Below are 24,971 nucleotides of genomic sequence, written 5' to 3'. Positions count from 1 at the left end.
TATGATAAAAGACAGATGGGTTGAACATTTCAGCGACTTACTAAACCAACCAACTGATGGTGACTCGACCATTGTCGATGGCATAGACCAGCTTCCAGTCATCCAATCAATGAGCCGCCCAATTGAAGAACAAGAACTTGATCAAGCTCTCAGAACACCCGACTAGGAAAGAGCCCAGGTACTGATGGCATTCTTCCTAAGATACTTGTGAATGGTGGACGTCGATCGAGAGCTTTCCTGCTTGTCCTTTTAACATCTGCTAGACTACAGAGATAATTCCATTGGACTGGATAGATGCGAACATCGCCATATAGTTCAAAATAGGCGACAGAAGTCATTGCGGCAATTACAGAGGTATATCGCTACTCAGTGCTGTTGGAAAAGTATTCGCGGATGTCATCTTGCAGAGGCTACACCTGTTAGCGGAATCCATGTATCCCCAGTCGCAGTAACGGAAGAAGTACAATAGACGGAATTTTCACGCTTCGCCAGCTGATGGAAAAAACAAGAGAGCAACGCAGATGCTTGTACATAGCCATCGGGGACTTTGTCAAGGCGTTTGACACTGTCAATCGTGAGCTTCTTTTCATCATCCTTGGCAAACTTGGCTGTCCGCCAAAGTTTATAAGAATCATCAAGAAGCTATATACAGATCTACACGATAGACTTGTCGTTGATGGTGAACTGACCCAATCCCTTGAATACAATAGCGGGGTTAAGCAGGGGTGCAAACTAGCTCCAACACTCTTTGGCATCTACGCAGCAGTCTTACTCTGGTTCGCTTTTGAGAAAATCAAACACACCTGCAGTGTACAGATCAGGTTATGTTATGATGGAGATCTTTTTGACCTACGCAGACTCAAAGCAAAAACCAAAGTTCTTACAGAGTTTATTAGAGAAGCTCAGTATGCTGACGACATTGCTATTTTGGTGACACGCCAGAGGGTCTGCAATCGCTTTTGACCTCCTACAATTTCGTTGCTAAGAGGATGGGCCTCTGCATCAACACGGTTAAAACAGAGACTCTGTGTATTGGTAACACAGCTGAGTTCTTCGTAGATGGTACTAAATTAGCTAACGTCACCCGCTTCAAGTACCTCGGCAGCTATGTTAGCAGTGACTACTCTATGAAGGAGAAACTTGCATCTCGTACTCAAGCAACGTCATGTGCATTTGGTCGACTACAAGAGTGTTCGACTCGCATGATCTAACAGCTCCAACTAAAGTTGCTGTGTACAACCAACGCCTAATGCCCCTTCTGATGTATGGCAGTGAAACTTGGACTCTATATCGACATGAAGTCAGGCAGCTCCGTACCATACAACAGCGTCATCTACGTCTTATCTTAAACATCAAATGGGACGATTACATCAGCAGTGAAGAAGTGTTGCGACGCGCGGACGTTGAAGACATGGAGGTGATGTTGGTAAGGACTCGCCTGCGCTGGTTAGGACACGTTAGTCGAATGGACAACGATAGGCTGGTAAAGCAGTTCTTGTACTTTGAGTTAGCCCATGGTTCTCGCCCAGTAGGCCGACCCAAGGTTCGTTTCAAGGACACTTGCAAAAGGGTATTGAAGTGTGGCCACGTCTTAGATCGGTCGCTTTCAACCGTGAACAACAGAGCCCAATGGAAGAGACTCACTAGGGTAGTCTGTGACGCATACAACTCTAAGAGGATCCAGGATTATGAAAAGAGAAGAGTTCGTCGTAGAGCTGAACAGAGGAAAACTGTGGACATACCCGTGTTCGGGCTATAGGCGTATTATTCGCTTCAATGTTGCATGTTGTTATCAAGCTGCCCGCGTCTTAGCAGAAGAGCTCCATTTCAATCATCGAATTTTGTCTAAAATCCAGGAAAAATTTGCTACTAAAATGCCGGCGATTGTTATAGGAATTTTCGTCCTAACGAACACACTCGCTTTACGATGTGGTTGTATATCATTTATTTACTTAAAAGAGGAAAAACATGAATAATATATAACTGGATACCTCTACTTGTTTTAAACTCTGCTATAAACATCATTTCTTTCGCCTTCTCAAGCAAGATATCAAGAAGGAGATGAAAAAACTATATTCTGTGTGATTTAGATAACTTTTTCAGCTTATCCATGAAATCCAGAATATTTGTTTTGAGCTTGCATTAGCTGTTTCGCGAAATAGGCGTTGATAATTAAGGAGTAAAACAAAATTGTATTCCAAGATCACCTCGAGGTGTTTAAGCGATAAAGGCATTCAATGTTTTAGATTTTAAAAAACATTAATATTTATTTGTTTGTGGGAAATTAAGTGCTTCTGCTCTGGACGATATAGACATGTAACTCCTATCCGAAAGAAATTGTTTATCAATTGAATTTAGTGCTTGTTCTGAAGTTAGCAGCAATCTGCTGGTTTTCAGTAAGGAATCGCTTTGCCCTGGCAAACGTTCCAATTTTGTTCATTATGCCTGAGAGTGAGGGAGTTTAAAATCTGCTAGTTACTTTTTTCTTTAAGAGTAAGGCTGAACAAATGCAGAAAAAGCGGTGAAGGGGGGGGGGGGGGGGGGCGATGAAGGTTTGGTGTTAAACATGCAACTTCAACCAACGTATTATTATAAATGGCAGCTGATGTAACCGCCACCTCGATCAGAGTATTCTGGTTATTCTGGTTAATTTAGTATTATACCAAATCGTTCAAAGAACTTTAATTCGTTGAGTAGATGATGGATGAGATGCAACTTGAATGCTTGTAGTTTAACGACGGGCAACAGTTATTGCTTCCACTGAGTTTTCTTATCCTCCCTCTTCCTCCAAAGAGAAAGAGATGTAATTCACGTAAAACGACGAAGAAAGGTATATATTAAAGTCCGCTATCGTCTTTGATCCTCAAGTTTAGGACGCGCCTCACAAACCATGCAACTAATAATTGACCCATGAAGAAAATGGTTTCTGAGTTAGTATATTCATTCTTGCACTTTTGAATTTCCTCACATGTCAAATGAGAAGAGCTCTTAAATGAGTTAAGTTCGTTAATGAGTGGAGCTCATAAATGATTTTTAGCCGAAGCTGGCATCAATAAATTATTCAAAGCCATAGTTTTAACCGGAAGGAAAAAAGCAAGAACAGCGGGGGTTGAAAAATTGCAAAGTTTATTACACGTCCATCTACTAATTTTCATTCCAGTTAACTCATTCAGTCATCAATCAGTAGAATCCCTTTTTTTAAATGATAATTGTTAAAACTATAAATCTTGCGGGTTCGTTTGGTTTTATTTCAATTTTTTTCTCTTATGTATTTTGACAGTTTATCATTGTACAGTCACCCTTTGTATACAAAGTGGAAACTTGGTTTTAGATTCTTGGTTGGTCTCTTTCCATTACGAACATAACTGGAAATGGATTTATCGCTCTCCTTGTTTTAGAAGACGGCGGCTTCGAACCAAAACCAACGCGTTTGTCGTTTCACTTGTTGTGGCAGATGTCTGTGTTGGGCTGAGTACTGTTTCCCAATTTTAGTTTGCGAGAAGACAACTGCATGCGATCCGGAGGCCCCTTTTGCTAACAGGGTGGATTATTTAAGGTGGCTATTCATGTACGCGTCTGTGACAAATTTGGGCAGTTTAGTCTTTGATCGCTACTTTGCTGTTATGCAGCCTCTCAAATACTTATTGTTTATTACGCACAAACGTGTTTCTCACATTATTTTTCTTTCTTGGGCCCTTTCAATTCTTGTTGTTTCTCCCGATGTTCTATTATGGCTCGCTTTTAACGACAATCGTTCTCTCTTTTTAATATTTTTTGGATAATCATGTTTCTCTCCGAGTTACTGCCGTGCAGTAATCTTATCTTGTTTTCGTTCAATGTTACAAGTGGTTTATAAACACGAACGAGCCGCCCGCATCTTAACGAAACAACTCCGCTTTAATCAGAGATATTTGTTCAAAAACGTGGAGAAGTGTGTTGTAAAAGTGATGGGAATTGTTATGAGAGTGTTTGAGGCCCTTTTGTGGAGTGAAAAAACCCATTGTTGTGTTTAGTGTGTTGCGTTACATAGCGTTATTACTGCAAGGGCATTTATCAACCGTGTTGTAAATCTACTTTCCTGGGTGAAGGAAAATTAAATAATAGCGAGTGCTGTGGGGTAAATCTTCTATCTTGATCACTGAATGAAGGACAGTTTAATTAGAGCAATGAAAAGAGTCACTTGATCCATGAAAACCTCTACCTTGCGTGTGTCTCGTTCCATTTCGCTAGCGCTTTTAAATCTTCTACTCTCAAAGTTTAGCTCTTATCAGGATATCTTTTGATGACTATCCTTTGCGATGTCATAATAAGGGTCAGTTTTGAGGTGTCGTAATTCTCCATCTGTATGTTCTTGAGGTTTGGCAAAGCCAAATGAGATATTTGTGTTACCAAAGGCAATATTTTCTTCTGTGCGCGTTCTATTTTCTTTTTATTTCATAGTATACTTCTCGCTGAAGTAATAACTCCAGAGATACGTTTCTTAAAACTCTCATATAGGTTTCCTCTATTCTCGAAGGGTATTTTGAAACTCTGTACGTTTTTAATAAACGTGGCGACAAATTCGTTCATTCTTAGGGGGCGTGGGGCTTCTCCTTTTACAAATCCCGTATTTACGCTCGGTGGAAAAAAAGTTCGTGTTTTACGAGGTCTCTGTCTCTCTAAAATGCGTTTGCATGTCAAGGGTCAATTCACAGTTAAATAACTCGCGTCTAGGAATATAATTACTGACTTTGAAATTTTTCATCCCGCCATCGGTTGTGAGTATAACTGTTGCCATTTGTGCCGAGATTCTTAGGCAGATTGCAGTTTCGAATCTTTCTAAATAACGTCAGTTGCCTCCTAAGAACAAATTCGTCACAGAAGAATGACAGGAGTCGCGCAGGCCCGTCAAACGTTTTAACTTTCGAAGGAATGGCAACAGACATTGAATCCCCATTACAATCCCACTATATTCACGCTGCATCTCGCTGCCACCAAAGATGCCCACTCTAACGCGTCAAGATACAAATGACTCAATTTTTGTTTTACAATCATGACGCAACGCAATCAGAGTGCACACACCGCCTGCTTCTCCTTGGTGTTTTTAATACTTCCATAGACTAAATAACGGCATCGATCAAAAGACTCGACAAATAACGTCATCTTCCTTGTTTGCACCAAACGACGACTGCGATCCAAAACCTAAAGCGTTTCTCGTTTTACTTGCTGTGGCGGATTTCTATGTTGGGCTGAGTGCTTTTCCCCTCACCTTTCTTCTGCGCATAAAGAATTGGATGAGGCCCTAAGGTATTCTTGACTGGCTTGCTAAAGAGTGATTCTGCTGTTTAAAGTGCTCAATTTTTGTTTAAAACGAGAAGAATTTTTCTAAATAGATAACGTTTTATTTTGGATGATCATAGTTAACGTGAAATAAGCATTTTCGATTGTGTAAATTTATGTTCACAAGTAGGAAATAAGTTGACTATAATCATAATTTGTTTGGTGAAGTGTTCCTACTTTGTCATATTGGAATAACGTTACAGCGGCAAGAATTCAGGCTGATTAACTTTTTGTAACGTGTTTTTAGGGAGAGTTTACACAAGTCAATCATCACCAGGTGTTTTTAAATTTCTTGTGAACTGTGGTCGTACATTAGTTCCTCACCGGAAGATTATCTTCGCAGCTTTCATTTGTGTAGGGCCGGAAACTTGAATATCGAAATATGGAAACGTGGTTTTGGATTCTTGGCTGGTCTCTTTCCATCCTGACCTATTCTAGAAATGGCTTTATCATCTTCTTCGTTTGCATAAGATGGCGGCTTCGAACAAAAACCAACGCATTTATAGTTTCTCTTGCTGTGGCGGACTTTTGTGCTGGGTTGACAGCTTTTTCCCCCGCTTTTCGTCTGCGAGGCGACAATTAGATGCGATTGGATTGCTTAAAGTTCAGATAAGTATAAGTTATAAAATGTAGCGATCATTACCTGTTTTGGCAAAATGTCCATTTTTTTTCTTTTGGACTCCAAGATGGAAAAGGAAGCGAAATAAATGGTGACCTTGTTTTTTTTTTTCTGTCTAATTGCTGTGAACTACGGTAATGTTATAAGACTTTGTGCGATCGACTTGGTTGATTAATTATCTCGACAGTAAAAATCTCGAGTTCGAAAATACCGGCTTTAAACGTTTCTTGGATTATTTCCCGCCCAATAATCCATTTGTTTAGGATGATGTTTCTAACGATACCCCAATACGCAAATTCAGACAGGTCTCACACAGTCAGGTGTTCACTGATCACCGAAAAGTTTCCTTCTGGAAAGCAGGGAGCTTTTAAGAGAAAGCAATACATATGCGTTATTAACGAAGCTTGTTCGCTCAAAATGGCTGTATATTGGCTGAGTTCTTTTTTCAGTTTTTATAAAAATGCGAAAAAAGAACGAGGCTATCATCCAGCCATCTTGACCGAATAAGCTCGGTTAATAAAGGATGTATTGTATTGCTAAAAGATTTCGCTTTATTAAGAAATGACTTGTTTACTTCGAGAGTCGGGACGGAAAGCCACTGTGCATATAGCACAACAAACTCAAGAGAGTCGTTTCTGTTTTCTCTGTTTTGACGACCTTTTGTTGCTTTTTGCGTTTCTATAGCCGAAACTGTCCAAGAATTACGAAGGTAGTTCTTATTCTACATTTTTCATGCGCAGGATTAATGCGGGCAATCCCGAGCAGGCAAGATGGGCCCATCTTGCTTGCTCGAGTAGCCAATCGGAGCACAGGTTTCGCTTCGACTTGCACACGGGCGCTGCGAGCGATGTAATAAATTAGGTTTTTATACAAATAAAGCATGTATATTTGAATCGAGTTCGGATTATAAGTTAATTGCGTTTATGAAATTGAACCGGAAAAGAATGTACTTATTCCTTGTATGAGTCTGGTCTGTTTAAAAACATTTTTCATCCCATTACGTTTTATCTTGTTGTTGAACATGAGCTCACAGTTAACGTTGTACAAATCAATAACGTTTGCCGAATTCGGGTAACGCTAGAAATGAAATGCTTCTGAACATAGTCTCAATCATTTATGTACCTGCCACAATTAATTGCAAATTAGGGGTTCTAATTAATTCCCAGATAAGTTTAGATCACTTAGTTTAAAAATGAATGATTTCACACGGTCAAAAGAGATATCTTTAATTTACTGTGTTAAGCTAGTCTTAGAGCGTTGAGAATTATTTTAAAGGTAGCTATCTATATCTTTCCTTTGGTAGCAAAGCAGGTGAGATGTAACATGATATGCCATATACAGAGGGTAAAACTGGACGCTAGATTAAAGAGCACCACCAAAATGATTAAAAGTATGATCGATTGCCACACCAAACCGGTGTGAACAGAGTAAATTATTGCCTCGAATAAAGAGTATTAGGTTCCTTCCCACACCCTCTTTAACTGTTTTGCAATTACGTGCGTATAATGGTTTATTTATCGGCTGCCCCTGAAAGATTTTTAAATGACGCTTTTTGCGAACCTTGGTAAAATATTTAAACAACGGTTTTTCCCTGTGTATACGTAGATCGTTAAGCCATCGAGGGCTGTTTTTTTTTAATAAAAAGTAATAAACTACCTTCTGATGTTTCCAGCTTTGCATTCATTGTTTACTCTACGTCAGATGATAAACGAGGAAAAATTTTCAACTTTTTTTCACTTTCTACTCGGGCTTCCGCAGGAAAGCCCGAGTCTGAAAATGCAAGCCGTTTTGGTCGCCAAAAGGGGGGGTCATGGACCCAGGCGTTCCTTGCGTAAACCGCGGAAACTGGGGATGAGAGTGCGAAAACTTGTGTTATCGTGTTTTCGGAATGGGCCGGTCCACGAACTTCATTGCTTGAAAGCTAGCCAAATGTGGAAAGTTCACACTAGTTCTCACGAGATAACAAATGAGCCATATGTCAGTTCAAACTACGAAAATACTGGCAAAACTGTGACGGCCGATTTAACAACAAACTATGATGCTGAGACGAACACCTCACTTGCTGAAAAAATCAAGAATGTTCCTGAACACAACTTCGAAGGTGGCACTAACAGTAAGGTTCAATAAATAAGCTTAGCTCTTCCATTAAATATCCTGTTTCTGCTACTGGTTTTTATTGGGCTCAATACTTGTAAAGTACGATTTGGTATTTCGTACATAATCACTATTAACAATTGGTTCATGCGTTAGCGTGCGTTCGTCGAGACTTGAAGCACGTGGGAAGTTTTAAGAGCACGAAAGATGCGTAAGAGTTGTCGAGGCGCAGCCGAGAGCAAGTCTAGCTTCTTGTTTCGCAAAAGTATTTCGCTATGCCTCAATGATCTTGTCTCAGGTTGGTAAAAAACTGACAGGTGAATCCATGCGTGGAAATGAAGTTAGAGTTGCGAAATTAAACGAGATGAAACCGTTCATTGTTTTGTTTTCCCTTTCTCTGGGGCTATGTCTACACTATACCGGATAGCTCGTGCGCCGACACAAAAACCATATCGGATAAGGTTTCTGTTCACAAAGGCAACGCTGATTTCGGGGCGGTTTTTACAACGGAGCGACGCTGCGCCGCTTCGATCTTGAAAGTGAATCGTCACGTATCGGATAGGTTTTCGTACCACACTTTGGCATCGTGTGAACAGGTTCTAGACCGCAGCGTAAGTAAAAAACTTGAAGGGAGGATTGGATTCCACAATATGGCGGCATTGCCACTTGTGTTGATTTCTGCTATCTCGAACGCTGTAATCAATTTACAGCTCTGTCTCGTGAATTTAACTGCTTTGAATCACCGGAAAAGACGACGGAAACGACTTCAACTTTTCCTGATGCTCAAGGATTCAAGAAAGAGAACTAACGGAAGGAGGTTTCTTCGTGCAAGATTATTTTGAGTCAGGCCCGGGCGATGTAATGAATGTAGGGACAACTTTATCACCCATAGAGTGACTGCAGAAGAATGGAAGGAAAATTTCCGTATGAACCGCGAGACATTTCTGAAGTCATGCGACGACCTGAGGCCTAGTTTAGAAGGACAAGCTACAAGGATGCGAATGCCATTATTGGTCGAAAAACAAATTGCTGTCACTCTCTATTATTTTACATATGAAAGGCGTATGAGAAAGGTAGCCAATGCTTTTGGCATTGGTAAATCCACTGTTTCAAATGTGGTGAGACGTGTCACCATGGTTATTTCTAGGCTGCTTGGTTTACAGTATGTTAAACATCCGCAGACAATAGAAGAAAAGAAGTTCAAGAAATGGCCACGCACTTCCAGGAAAGACAGGGATTTCCTCAATGTATTGGAGCAATCGATGGCACACACATAGGGATCAAGAAACCAGGCTTGTGCAGATTATGCTTCTTTGATGTGGTCATCAAGTGGCCAGGAAGCGTGCACGATGCACGCATATTTTCAAATTCTGCACTTAACAAAAATTTGAGATATGAGTCGATCCCTCCATGTCCCAAGGTCATTGTGGGTGGTGAGAGTGCTGTTCCAATTTGCGTTTTAGGGGATCCAGCCTACCCTTTGCTCCCTTTCCTAATGAGAGAGTTCGCTAAGGGAGGAATAAGCCAATGGTTGCCCTGTGCTTTTTAAATATGCCGATGATTTCACTATTCTTTCGCCTATCACTAGGAATAGTGACCCGTCTGCCGACTTAGTAGGACAGTTCTTAACATGGTGTAAAGACAATAGAATGGTCTGCAACCCTTGCAAATGTAAAGAGCTGGTTGTTAGAGAGAAAAATCATAGTGTACTCTACTCTCCAATTAATAATATTCCCCAATGTAATAGCTTCGTTTTACTAGGAGTAACTTTACAGAGTGACGGAAAATTTGATGAGCATATAAGAACTAAGCTTGTCAAAGCAAACAAGTGTTTACACGTCCTACGAACATTGAGAAAGGAACATAACTCTCAGGCAGAGATTGATCATCTTTTTATATCCATTGTTTTGCCTAATTTTAGCTATGCACTTTCAGTCTATGGGGCATCTGAGTCCGATCTTACGGTTGTACAAAATTTTTTAGACCGATGTCATAAACGCCGTTTTATCTCATTTCCAGTTTTTATCAAGAACCTTTTAAACAAACAAGACCGAAACATTTTGAAGAAACTAAAATCAACGGATTGCCACCCCCTGAAAGACATCATTCCTGTCCAAAAGACATATGTACATAATCTTAGGAAAAAAAGTTGCGCACGCCTGAAAATTAATACACAGCGCTTTATGAACACCTTTGTAAATAGGTTGATATTTAAGCTCCATTTATTGTAATGACATACTTTTTAATTCATAATAACATGCATGTAGATTTCTGTTACAGTTTTTCCGAATTCATTGTAACATAAGATATGTAGTTTTATCTTATGATGGAATAAAGACTTTATTATTATTATTATTATTATTATTATTATTATTATTATCATTATTAGAAGAGCAGTTTTTTGGTTTTTAAACTGTCATCGGCAAGAATGGATATAGAATGTGCTTTTGGAATTTTTTAAGGGTCGTTTTGGCTGTCTCAGGAGGGACATGGATATAGATATGAAGTATTTGCCTGAAGTAATCCATGCTTGTTTTATCCTGCATAATTACTGTGAGATAAACAATGATGTTATTGCTAACTCGAAGGTAGAAGAGGCACAGAGATTTGATGCAAACTTTCAGCCAATTCTCTCAACATGTCATGGTGTATATAACAATGAATCTGGTGGGAAAAATGCGTCAAATTGTTGTGAAATATTTTGAATGACTTTAAAAGTGTAAGAGATCAGTATTGTTGATATTCAAAGGCCTGCAGAATCAAACAGTCCAAGACAGACCAAATTATTTATTTCGTGTCCAAAAACGTTTAAAAACAAGGTGACAAATGTGATAACTCCTGTGTCTCAGGTCTGAACAAAATACACCGTAAAGGTTATACTTGATATTTTTTTCATGATCAGCAAGTTATAAACAACTGAATCCACAAGCATAAGACGCACAAGTAGGTTGACTTTGCAGGATGTGAAAATATGGCCAGGTTTTTTTTGCTACTAAAAAAGAAAAGTTTTAAAAGGCTAAGTCTGTGTAAGACAGAAATGTGTATATTCAGTATCACCTCAAAGTAGTGGGGAAACGATGTTTTTTTTTTGGTTTGAGAAATGTTAATTAAAATTTCCCCTTTTCATTTGCACTCTGTTAGTTCCTACCTCTTATGTAATATCTGATGTAAAAATGAACACCCAACTTAAACGTGGCAAAATGTGCTGCCTAAACAATGGAAACAGTCTTGTAAAAAAGAGGCAATCACAACTTCCGTAGTGCAACAAAACACTACTGAACGCAACAAAAGAAACTGACTGGCAGGTCCTTATATAAGAGATAACAAGTGACTTGCAAAGCAACATTGAATTTCACATTTCAAGGCTCAAAGTAATTCGCATCAGGATCATTGCTTGTCCTAGTTCTATCGCCAAGGGTTCGTTCAAACACAGGCATACCACCCTGTGCTTCTCCACGACGATACATATTTGAACTTTGCCCAACTTGGTGAAATGGTTGATGATTGTATCCCGCATAATGTGGCATGTGCTGTGATTCCATGCTTGGAGAAGGCGTGTGACTTGCATTTGGCGGCCTTAATCAGCCAAAGCATGATGCTTTGGCTGATTGACTCTCCAAATTATAAAAAAAAACCGCTTAAATCAAGTGAAATCGGTAAAATAACGACACCAGGAGCAAACAGCACACGTATAGAATAAGGTAAGCCATTTTTATTTAATATTTGCACTTTTAAATATCTTTATGGAGATCTTGTAGAAAATCCCATACAATTCCTTAGAAATATGCAAATTGTGTTCCTTGCGTGGTTCTCAAAGAGAGCTTGGGCTGCTTGTGGTTCAAGAGGCCGGCATCAATTAAACCTGGCTAGCGTCAAATTGTTCCATACGCTAACACCGCTGAGTCAAAGTAAGGTCATGAGAATCTCATAGCACGATCCAAAAATGTTGCAAGATGTTGCGTTGAACTGTAATGTGCATTTGACCGGGCCTTAATTCATCTTCCTGCTATTTTTAGCTTTGAATTTGCTATTTGAGAGGCTGTTTCAAATGATTGAAATTCACTCTTACACCCATAGTTTCACTGTTTTTGCCATTCCCCCGATAGTTGATCGTAGATTCATTCTTGCACCTTTAAAATTCCTCACATGTCAAATGAGTAGAGCTCATAAACGAGTAAAGCTCATAAATGAGTGGAGCTCATAAATGATTATTAGCCTAGTTTCAACCGGAAGGAAAAAATCAAGAACAGCGGGGGTTGAAAAAATGCTAAGTTTATTGCACGTCCATCTACTAGTTTTCATTCGAGTTGAGTCAATCAGTCAGTCATCAATCAATCAAATTCTTTTTTTAGACGATAATTGTTAAAGCTATAGAGCTTGTGAGTTCGTTTAGTGTTACTTCAATTTTAATTGTTTCTCGTACGTTTCTTGACAGTTTACGACGCGATTGAGATCGGGTTGTTTTGAAAAATTATTCATTTAGCTGTGTTGAAAAAACTCACTTTACTATTTTTTTAGAAAATAAGCCCGAGAAAACCAGTAATTAAAGCAATCAGCTCATTAGGGAAGGTACGTTTTTTATTTGGGGGGGGGTGGGCCGGGATATTTTAGACATTTTTTGCCAAGAAAGTCGTGGCCCTCCCACTTTCCAGATTGGATTAATACATGACCCTTCATGAATGCCTAAACAAAAGGATCTGACCCTCCCCCCACCTCTTCCAAGCCAAAAATAACCGGAAGTGAAAATAACTGACCGGAAGTGTTACTCACATAACCGTGTCTGCGCACAAAGCAGCTAATTGCATAGCGTTGCATGGTGAAAACTTGAAAGTGGGCAAGGATGTGTGAGGAATAGAAAGAGGGAAATGCGCTTGTGGAGAATGCGAGGACTTCATGAGGTCAGATGGTAGGCCTAGCCACAAGTTGCCGATGAATCCAAAAAAAGTTGCCGATAAAAGTTGCCAAAAAGTTGCTATTTTTTAAAAAGTTGCCGAAAAGTTGCTGAATTTCCAAGAAGTTGCCGAAAAGTTGCCAAAATTTTTATGCTTTTCGTACCTTTTTTGGGTGTTAAAGATTAAAAATTCGCACATTGCTTCTTATCAAAACTTCATTTGTCAAAGTCTAATGCTAATATCAGAGGTTCTTTCCATTTCACTTGATCAACAAATAGTCACTGTAATTGTCCGCCATCTTGAAAAACGTGCAACGTGATACCGCTGACCTCTTGATAGGGCATCGCAAAAATCAACCCATGGAGGGGGCCCTAATTATTGTATTTCAGAATAAATTGAATAAATGTCTATCGAAAACTGACTAGTGTGGCTCAAAACGTGAAGAAAGTAGCTTCAGAGAACCTCAAAAAGCCCAAAGTTGCCGAAAATTCTAAAAGTTGCCAAAATTCTAAAAAGTTGCCGAAATCTCAAAGCTTGCCGAAAAGTTGCCGAGAAACTCGTGGCTAAGCCTATCAGATGGAGTAGCTCAAGTAACGAATCGTCAGTGGACACTTATTCTATACCAGAGTCCCGCGCGGAAACATTACCGACGTCAAAATATGGACGAAAGCAGGCAGGGGTCGAGAGAGACAATTTACGTTAGTTGGGACAAGATAGTTTTTCGACATAATATTCCGACATCTATTTAAAATGACGTAGGTTGATTTAGACTGGTAGCTTTGCTTGTATATATAAGTTTTAGGTTTCTATACTTTTTGCGTGTTTGGTAACAAATAATTAAAAGTCAACTAACCGACATGGAGTAGTTTTTTCCTTGCCAAAAAAAAAAAAAACATGTAACCCTCCCCCGGATGCGTATCAAACAAGTTTGACCCTCCCCAATTTTTGAAATATTTACTAATGACCCTCCCCTCCGAAGCCCTTGCCCACGCCCCCCCCCCCCCCAGTAAAAAACGTACCTTCCAAGTTATCTCTCTGTTTGAGTGAAGCTAGTTAAATGCAACAGAGCGCAAACAAGGTTTGTATTAAACTGGACATGTTTGGAAGAATTGATATAAAAATTAACAAAAATGGTTTTAGAAGATCCCCTTTTCATTGTAAATATATATAAGATACAAATCAGGCAGATTAGTACTCTTCTCAGTTAAATTGCAAATAAGTTTTAGTTTTGATGTCAGTTGAGATCAGCTGGTTTATTCTAAGAAACAGCTCTACCCTGGCAAGCAAGCAGTTTTTCAATTTGTCTTAAGACTGATTAGCGTCAAATTATTCCTTGCGGTATTATCGCAGAGTCAAAGTAAGGTCTTGAGAATCGGAAAAGAACGAACGTCACTGAACCAAAGAAGCCCTTGATTCATATGGTGAACGATCCTCGCAGTAGATAGCGCTATTTAAGCGCTATTAAGCGTTTTTAAGCGCTTTTATTTATTCAGGTCTGATTTTCGCTATTGCTTAAATAGCGCTATCTACTGCGAGGATCGTTCACCATATGTATCTAATACCGCAGTTCAAAATATATGAGCTTCATATATTTACTTGTATCTGAAGCCCTTGATTGATAGACAAATTCTCCTTCTCATAAGCACCGGGAATGTATACAGAAGAGTATGGAGAATTCTTACATTAATGCTTGGGTTTGAGCTATTCCATTTAGTTCATCAAAATATATTATGCTAACGCAAACGTGGTAATTTATGCGACTTTTTATTAGTTAGTACAGCGGCACTCATGAATGTTTACCCCGAACGTGCCTCTCTTGTAATCAGTTTCCTTCCTCTACTTCAATTCTTAACAATGAAATAATGGAGGTTGTTGAGCTAACAGCAAGAGCGGCAAGAATTCATGCTAATCAATGAAATGTGATGTGTTTTAGGGGGAGCTTACACCAGATAAAATCACCTGGTGCTTTCAAATTTCTTGTGAATTATGGTGTTACATTAGTTCCTCACCGGAAGATTATCTTCTCAGCTTTCATTTGTGTAGGGCCGGCCACTTGAATATCGATATATGGAAACGTGGTTTTGGATTCTTGGCTGGTCTCTTTCCATCCTGACCTATTCTGGAAATGGATTTATTATCTTCATTGTTTGTAGAAGACGGCGGCTTCGAACAAAAACCAACGCATTTATAGTTTCTCTTGCTGTGGCCGGCTTTTCTACTGGGTTGACAGCTTTTCCCCCACTTTTCGTCTGTGAGGCGATAACTGGATGCGATCCTAAGGCCTTCTTGGCAAGCAGGATGGATTATTTAAGGTGGCTGTTCGGGTACGCATCTGTGACAAACTTGTGCTGTTTAGTCCTTGAGCGCTACATTGCTGTTGTAAAGCCGTTGAAGTACTTGACTTTTATGACGCGCAGACGCGTTTTCCAGATGATTTTTATCTCTTGGACCATCGCAGTGGTTGTTGTCTTGGCTTTTTTAGCAGAGTGGCTTCCTTTTAGCGAAGTTCTGCTCTTCAAAGTTCTGATATCGATTCTCATGGTTTTTTTTGGAATTTTTGCCGGGTTGTGGGTTAATTTTCTGCTTCGGATCAATGTACCATGTTATTTATAAGCACGAAAGAGCCGCCCACATCTTAGCAAAACAACTCCGCCTTAATCAGCGATTTTTGTTCAAAATCCAGGAGAAGGCTGCTGTAAAAATAATGGCAGTTGTTATTGGCTTGTTTCTTGTAGCCTACTCGTTCGCTTTGCGATGTAGCCTCATATACATTTTGAACAATCACGAAAAACCGTGTGATGATCAAGAATACAAATTGCCACTGCTTGTATTAAACTCCGCTATTAACCCCGTAGCTTACGCCGTCTTCAAGAGAGATATAATCAAGGAGATAACACGGTATATTTGCTGTGTCATGTGTAAAAAAAGAAACCACATTGAACCAATTCATGAAAACAACTCTTTCATCCTACGCAACTATAATGCCTAACACGTCAGTCAACTGAGAACTGCAAACCTTTGATAAACTTCTTCTCAACCAGAATTAGTCCATTTACCCACAATCGCTCCTTCCACAAGTTAACAGCCAATAACTAGATGATGAAATTAAAATGTTTACGGATTTTCTCACAGTGCGTTCATGATGAGAAGAGAAGATCATGTAATGGTTGAAAAAGGTTTTTTTAATCTTACTGATTCTTACCCATTCTCGCTCCTTTAGATTTCTTTTCTTTCGTATAATTTTGCTAGTTTGTGTGTTTCATCTTATAGTATTGAATGTCAGTCTATGAGTCAGTCAGTCAGCCTATCAACCAGACTTAAGTTTGCCGGCTGTGAAACTTGAACTAATGCAAATGTTATTGGCTTATTTCTTGTAGCTTTCTTATTCGCTTTGCGAGGTAGCTTTATGTACATTTTGAACGACGAAGACAGAAAAGTTGCGTTCGACGAAAATGTATATTTATAGCAAGAACAGTATCTCCACCGTAATTAAAGAACCTGACAAACGGCGGCATGATTGCCCTCTGATATACTCTTATATAAAGGAGATTTCATAAATATGAAATTAAAAGCTGCCTCAGGGATTATCGTTTCTCTTGCTTTTGCCAACTTCTTTGTTGGATTGAGCACAGTCCCTTTATTATTTTTCTGCCCCGAAGGGAGCGATTGGGACGAGTAATCTAACGATTTTGGAACTTATTCCCGTTCGCCTCCATCGTAAAGCTGCGCATTTTAGTCCTGGAGCGCTATGTTGCTGTCGTAGTGCCTTTGAAATATTTGACTTTTGTCCAGCGTCACCGCGTTTTTTTGGTGTTTTTTATCTCTCGGGCGACTGTTTCTAGCCAGCGTTCAATATTTAAAATACTTATTTTAACGAAAATGAATTTTTTGGCTTTTCTGCCTTGCTGTGTTTCATCTTTTGCTTGCTTTAATCATGGTGTTATCAAACTACCTGCGTCTTAGTAGAAGAGCTCCTGTCGGCAGTTTACTCCGAATGGAAGAATTCTTGCCAATTTAACTCCCCTGCCGTCTTTGATCTTCAAGTTTAGGACGCGCCTCACAAACCATGCAACTAATAACTGACCCATGAAGAAATTTTGTTTCTGGATTAAAATCGTATGAAGGCCCGGCTAAACGCACGCAACATTTCAATGCAACATCTCGGAACATTGTTGCGCGCAGTTTGTTGCTCACGTTTGGCCACCCAGTACCAACACTGTGCAACATGTTGCAAGATGTTGGACCGAGTTTGAAATGGTCAAATTTTTGTTGCAACATTTTTGGAAGTTGCACGATTGAGATGTTGCGCGCGCCTCGGCCAGCTCCTTCACAACTTCTCATAACACGATCTAACGATGTTGAGAGATCATTGTTGCGTTGAAGTATTAAGTGAACTTGACCGGGCTTTAACTCTTCTTGCTATTTTTAGCTTTGAATTCGTAATGAGAGAAGCTGTTTCAAATTTTCTTTGAAATTCGCTCTTACACCCATAGTTTCACTGTTTTTGCCATTCTCCCCATAGTTAATAGTATATTAATTCTTGCACCTTTGAAATTCCTCACATGTCAAATGAGTAGAGCTCATAAATGAGTAAAGCTCATTAATGAGTAAAGCTTATTAATGAGTAAAGCTCATTAATGAGTGGAGCTCACAAATGATTATTAGCCGAAGCTGGCATCAATAAATCATTTCAAAGGTATAGTTTTAACCGGAAGGAAAAAAGCAGGAACAATAAGCGTTGAAAAAAATGCCAAGTTTATTGCACGTCCATCTTCTAGTTTTCATTCGAGTTAAGTCAGTCAGTCACCAATCAATCAAATCGTTTTTTTTTAACGATAATTGATAAAGCTGTAAAGCTTGTGGGTTCGCGCGTTTAGTGTTACTTCAACTTTTTTCTCGTGCCAATCTTGACAGTTTATCATTGTACAGTCACCCTTTACAAAATGGAAATAATAATAATAATAATAATAATAATAATAATAATAAATAATATTTAAAGAGGATACTCCCATCACATTGAGTGGTTTTCAGGGGGGGTCCTCTGACAAAAAATACATTTAGATTAGATAAAAAAAATTTAAAAAAAATTAAAAAAAAAATAATAATTTGTATACCTAGATGTAAAGAAGCATATAAAAGCACGAATATTAAAATACTAAAATTAAGAATATGCTTAGGTTAAAAGGTAATTTTAAAAAATAATTATTTAAGTGTCTTTTAAAAATTAATGGTGGCATAGGCTTTTTCAACTCAGGCGGAAGTGCCAACCATTCGTTTGTTGCTTGATAAGACGTTATGCATCTTCCCCATTCCGTTCTGATTCTGCTAAGCCGAGGAAGTTGTCCATTTCTGGTGTTGTAACCATGTGAATTTAGTGTTGATTTAAAGTTCTCAAAGTGTTCAGGAATGTTTCCTTTTATTGCGTTCTGAACAAGTACACAACGATGCGCACGACGACGAAATTCCAAAGGCAACCACATTAATTCTTTCATTGCCTCTTCTGAGAGGAGGCCTTCTTGCCATAGACCTTTTTAGCAAACTTATTTAGGAAGGCCTGTAGCTGTTCCATTTCTGATTTTAACCCTGGTTGATCGCCCCATATTACATCCGCATAGTCTAAATGAGGTAGCACCAAACCATTGTAGTACGCAAGGCGAACCTTTTCGTCAAGCATATGGCAAATGCGATTAAAAACACAGATACGATGACCTAACTTCTTGATCAAATTTCAAAGTCTTAAAATGATTGAGAAGAATTTGCTACCTTTCTATAACATCAAGAAATGGTTAGATATTCTAGTCTTCTTGGATAGAGACGAATAAATGGAGGTCCCGTCTCCTGCAGGGTTAGGGGACGTAGGAGACGTTAATTTCCCACGCACGAGATTACTGTGTGATGGATGTCCTCCCATGGGGTGGGATGGGTGGGTACAAAGGAGTTAGGTGTTAATTAGGACGAAAGTTCTGTTCCTTTCTCCTGCCATTCCCGTGGCGAATGAATTAAACTAAACTAAACAAAACTAAATATCAGGCCTCCAATTCCATTTTTCGTCAATTGTCACTCCAAGGTATTTAAAGGATTTCACACGATCAATGATCACATCATCATCAGATTTAAATTGAAAGTCCTCAAAAGATGTTGGTACATTTTTACTTCCAGTCAGCATCAGTTTTGTTTTCTTAACATTCAAGGTCAGCTTGTTGTCATGGTACCAGCTGCAAATTTGCGTAAAAGCAAGACTGAGGGACTCTTTGAGTTCAGCTGCAGTTGATCCCGCAAAAAGTAATACAGCATCATCTGCTTAGAGAATCATCCTAGCATCTGAAATAGCATTAGGTAAACTGTTAATGTAAAACTTAGATTTGGATTTTTGGCTGGTCCCTTTCCATTCTGACCATAACTGGAAATGGATTTAACATTTTCCTTGTTTGTAGAAGAAGGCGGCTTCAAACCAAAACCAACGCGTTTGTCGCTTCACTTGCCGTGGCAGATGTTTGTGTACTGTTCCTCCCCTTTTCGTTAGAGAGAAGACAACTGGATGCGATCCTGAAGTTCCTTTTGCTTATAGGGTGGATTATTTAAGGGGCTGTTCATGTAAATTTGCAAATTTGTAAATTTGTGCAGTTCAGTCCTGGATCGCTACTTTCCTGTTGTGCAACCTCTCAATTACCTATTATTTATTACGCGCGAACGTGTCCCCCAGATTATTTTTCTTTCTTGGGCCCTTTCAGTTCTTGTTGTTTGTCCCGATGTTGTAATATGGCTCGCTTTTAACGACAATCGTTCTAGATCTCTTCTGCTGTGAAAGTGATGGAAATTGTTATAGGCCTATTCCTTGTTTGTTCTGCATGCTCTCTGCGATGTAGTCTTATATACATTATGAAAGAAGAACAACCATGTAAAGATAAACAACTTAAATTGCCTCTGCTAGTTTTAAACTTTGCCTGTCAAAAACCCCGTCGCTTACCGGCTCTGTTCAAGAGGGACATTAATTAAGAAGCAAAACGGCGCATTTGCTGATCTGGAAGATGAGAAACAACATTGAGCCTCTTAATGATTCACGATTTTTTTCTAAATAGATACATTCCCGATTGTATACATTAATGTCGACAACATTTTTTTTATTTTGATCGATCATAGTTAACATGAGACAGGCATTAACAATTGTGTAAGTTAACGTTTATTAATTCAACTGTGTTGTGAAAGCTTACTTTACTATGCTGTTTAAATTTTCTCAGAAAATAAGCTTGAGAAACTGAGCAGTTAAAGCAATCAGCTCCTTATTTCTCTGTTTTGAGTTGAAGTCAATTAAATTCAACAGAGCGCAAAAAAGGTTTGCATTAAACTGCACATGTTTTGAAAATTGTAAGAAATAAATTTTATTTAGTATCACCGAAAAAAAAAAACGCGCTTTAAAGTGATCCGTAATTCAGAGTAAAAATGTATATGATGCAAAACAGACATATTAATATTCTTCCGAGTTAAATTGCAAATGAGTGTTAGTTTTGATGACAGATGAGACGAGCTGGTTTATTTGTAAGAAACAGTTCTAACCTGGCATACATGAAAACTTTGAATTTGCTGCATTTAACCCTCATAATATTAAGACTGACTAGCGTCAAATTGTTCCTTACGGTTTTACCGCTGAGTCAAAATAAGTTGAGAATCAGAAGGGAATGAACCAAAGGAGCCCTTGATTGATACACAAATTCTCCTTCTTTTTACAATAGCAAATTATAGAGAAGAGTATGGAGAATGCTCATAGTTAGAATGCTAATTTTTCAAGACCTGACAGTGTCCTCAAGCTGTGAGAGACAGGTTGTCAAATTCTCTATCTAGCTATTCCTTTTGTTCATCAATTATATCATATTGTCGCAAACTTTGGTAATTTGCGCGTTTTTAACCAGTGATGTACTGACGAATGTTTTCCTCGAGCTGGCCTCTCTTACAGTCAGTTTCCCTCCTTTATTTCAATTCTTACCAATGAAGGAATGGAGGTTGTTGACCTAACAGAAAGAGAGGCAAGAATTCATGCTGATTAATTAATTGCGATGTGTTTTTAGCGGAACTTAACACAAGAAAAAATCACCTGGTGTTTTCAAATTTCTTGTGAATTGTGGTCTGACATTAGTTTCTTACCGGAAGATTATCTTCTCAGCTTTCATTTGTGAAGGGACGGCCGCTTGAATATCGAAATATGGAAACGTGGTTTTGGATTCTTGGCTGGTCTCTTTCCATCCTGACCTATTCTGGAAATGGATTTATTATCTTTCTTGTTTGCAGAAGACGGCGGCTTCGAACAAAAACCAACGCATTTATAGTTTCTCTTGCTGTGGCCGACTTTTGTGCTGGGTTGACAGCTTTTCCCCCGCTTTTCGTCTGTAAGGCGATAAATGGATGCGATCCTAAGGGCTTCTTAGCAAGCAGGGTGGATTATCTAAGGTGGCTGTTCATGTACTCATCTGTGACAAACTTGTGCTGTTTAGTCCTTGAGCGCTACGTTGCTGTTGTAAAGCCGTTAAGGTACTTGACTTTTATGACGCGCAGACGCGTTTTCCAGATGATTTTTATCTCTTGGACCATCGCAGTGGTTGTTGTCTTAGCTTTTTTACTAGACTGGCTTGTTTTTAGCGAAGTTATGCTCTTCAAAGTTCTGATATCAATTCTCATGGTTTTATTAGAATTTTTGCCGTGTTGCGGGTTAATTTTCTGCTTTGGATCAATGTACCATGTTATTTATAAGCACGAAAGAGCCGCCCACATCTTAGCAAAACAACTCCGCTTTAATCAGCGATTTTTGTTCAAAATCCAGGAGAAGGCTGCTGTAAAAATAATGGCAGTTGTTATTGGCTTGTTTCTTGTAGCCTACTCGTTCGCTTTGCGATGTAGCCTCATATACATTTTGAACAAATACGAAAAACCGTGTGATGATCAAGAATACAAATTGCCACTGCTTTTAATAAATTCCGCCATTAACCCCGTAGCTTACGCCGTCTTCAAGACAGACATAAACAAGGAGATAACACGGTATATTTGCTGTGTCATGTGTAAAAAAAGAAACCACATCGAACCAATTCATGAAAACAACTCTTTCATCCTACGCAACTATAATGTCTAACACGTCAATCCAGTGAGAACTGCAAACCTTGGATAAACTTCTTCTCAACCAGAATTAGTCCATTTACCCACAATAATTCCTTCCACAAGTCAACAATCAATAGCAAAATGATGAAAATAAAATCATGTTTAAGGATTTCCTTACGGTGTGTCCATGGTGTGAAGAGTAAATCACATAATGGTTGAAAATAATTTTTTTAATCTCATCGATTCTTACCTATTCTTATTCCTTTTGATTTCTTCTCTTTTGTATAATTTTGCTAGTTTGTCTGTTTCATCTTATAGCTTTAAATGCCATTCTGTGAGTCAGTCAGTCAGCCTATCAATCAGACTGAAGTTTGCTGACTAATGGCAAATGTTATCTCCTTGTTTCTGGTAGCTTACTCATTCACTTTGCGATATGGCTTTAGATATAGTTTGAACGACGGAAAACCGTGCGATGAAGACCAAAAACACAACCTTGCTTGACACCATTATCTACGTCAAAGGGAGCAGAGTCCAGCCCACCGTCCACAACACGTGCTTGCATGCCATCATGAAAAGATCGAATCATGTTTATCACCTTTTCTGGGAAACCAACTCTGTGGAGGAGCATCCAAAGTCCTGTACGAGACACCGAGTCAAAGGTCTTTGTTAGATCCACAAAGACTATATAGAGGTCACGCTGGTGTTCTCTGCATTTTTCTTGCACTTGACGCGTGGCAAAAAGCATTTCCACTGTACTGCGGTTCTCCCTATATCCGCATTGGCTTTCAGGGTTTACCTCCTCCGCCAAAGCAGTTGCCCGTCTCACTATTATACGTGCTAAGATTTTTCCAGCAATACACAACAGCGAGATGCCACGATGATTGTTGCAGTCCGCTCGTTGGCCTTGTAGGGTTTATAATATATGCAAATCAAACAGATTAGTACTATTTTCGAGCGAAATGCAAATGGGATCTAGTTTTGCTGGATGTCCAGTTGAGATCAGCTGGTTTTCTAGTCGAAACTGCCTGATTCTCTGGCAAACGAGGAACTTTTGAATTTACTGTGCTCAACTATAAACCGTGAGACCGACTAGCATATTGTAATTTCTCCTTACGGTATCACAATCAAAGTCATGAGAATCATGAAGGAAACGAACGTTAACCAAAGAAGCTCTTAATTGATAAACTAAGTCTACTTGTCATTTAAATAGAACAGCAAAGAGAATATTCATAGCAGTGCGTAGAATATTAACCCCTTATACCAAACAAGATCGAGGGTGAGAGTTGATTTGTTAAATGTATACCTTTATGATTTAAACCGACAAAATGCGACAAGAAGGTAAACGTTTTCTGTTAGACATGTAATTTTAATTGAACAAGCAGACAGCAGCTGCTATGAACACCCCCGCAACTAGAATGCGAATGTTCAAAAATGACAAAAGGAAAAAAGAACTGCAATTTGAGCCATGAAATTCTGCATCTTCAGTGATTCTTCTGTTTCTCATTTCTCCTCTTTTTACATTTAAAAAAAAGTTTTCACGCACGTGGTGACCCCGTTGATAACAGTACTTTTTACTGAAGGGTTTTCCTGGGTAAAAATTCGATTATAATTATTATTATTACTATTATTATTATTTTTATTATGACATGATGAGAAGTTCGTCTCATATCAGATAATAAGATCTAATAAATTTGTATAAGCTTTCTTGTCACATGACCCGGCCGGTCTATTGTAAAAGTGGGTGCGCCATCGGTTTTCAAGTGCAATTTAACTCGGAATTCACGATTCAGGTAATAGATTCTCCTTGAATCGCATAGTTGAATAAAAATAAAAAAGAAAACAGCAATAAAATTGTTTGGTTTTATCCGAAATGTGCACTCCAGTTCAGTTAAAAACAAGGAAGAACCTCAGGCTCACTTTGAAAAACGCTTTTGTTTGTTTTTGGCTTCTTCAAAGGTGGCAATGGTTTTGAAACAATTTAAAAGGACATCTTAAAAAAATGTCTCTTGTTGTGGTGTTATAATTTGACAATAGTTTTTATGTATATGTGGATGCGAAACATTTTTACTTAGTCTCGTTTTCAGCAAGCAATTCTACGCGAAATACCTCGCTTCGTTAATCAATCAGAATGCGAGATTTTATTCAATTATGCCATTCTATCTGACACACCAATAGGAGTGCTGAAAATGTCGTGGAGCTGACAGAGAAATATCATCAAACCCCTTAGTTAGCTATCTTTAGAAATTAATTTCTGGCTAGTCATCAAAATTTATCATGTCATCGCCAGGAAATTATTATTTGTGCACTTTTCATCGATTAAAAAACAAATGCTCGCAAAAACGTCTCCCCGCAGCATTTCTCTCATGTAAATAGTATACCATTAACTTACCAAAGCAGGAATGAAGGCCGTTTACGTAAGAATGATGGTGCCGAGGCCTCTTAGATGATAACTGATGCGATGATGTTGATTAGTATTCAAATTCATGGTTAGCGTTATGAAGATGTTGTATTAATAATATAGAGCCATCCTTTCTTAGTAACAACAGATATGCTTATACAATAATGCCATTTCTTTTACTGCACCATTATAAAAATTCTGTTCTAATATGAGACTGAATTTGTTCAAAAATTGCTATTGACATACCCTGGCTGAACTAGCATGGAAGAAGTTATAAACCGTTTCTTAACAGCTGTAATACAAAACTAAACTTTATTCGAGGATCTACCTCTCCCAATGCCGTTTTCACGCGCATGCAGCTGTATTCAAATCCGTCTCGCTTTCGACGAGTCGACGAATTCGTCTTAAAAGGAACGACGATCGATCCTTGGGGAAAAAATATGTGTTCAAGAAAGACAGTTACTTCTCTCCTGATTAGTTAATAACTCCATAAGCTAAAATTAGGCATAAAAAACAAACAAACAAACAAACAAAAAACACGACAATCGACGTCATCAAACTTAGA

General features: G+C 38.7%; 1 protein-coding gene and 1 pseudogene across 1 annotated transcript; both read left to right on the top strand.

The window, feature by feature from the left end:
* The first annotated feature begins 14,686 nt into the window (after nt 1-14,686).
* On the top strand, nt 14,687-16,508 carry LOC111336603 (octopamine receptor beta-1R-like; annotated as a pseudogene).
* Nucleotides 16,509-20,772: 4,264 nt separating this feature from the next.
* LOC148741524 (octopamine receptor beta-2R-like) lies at nt 20,773-23,879 on the top strand. The gene has a single exon (XM_088741860.1). The coding sequence runs from the start codon at nt 21,122-21,124 to the stop codon at nt 22,040-22,042; it is 921 nt and encodes a 306-aa protein (XP_088597986.1). The 5' UTR covers nt 20,773-21,121; the 3' UTR covers nt 22,043-23,879.
* Nucleotides 23,880-24,971: the final 1,092 nt, after the last annotated feature.

The sequence above is a fragment of the Stylophora pistillata genome, chromosome 1, assembly GCF_964205215.1.
Source record: "Stylophora pistillata chromosome 1, jaStyPist1.2, whole genome shotgun sequence".
Taxonomy (NCBI): domain Eukaryota; kingdom Metazoa; phylum Cnidaria; class Anthozoa; order Scleractinia; family Pocilloporidae; genus Stylophora; species Stylophora pistillata.
This window is presented reverse-complemented; position numbering and strand designations above follow the sequence as displayed.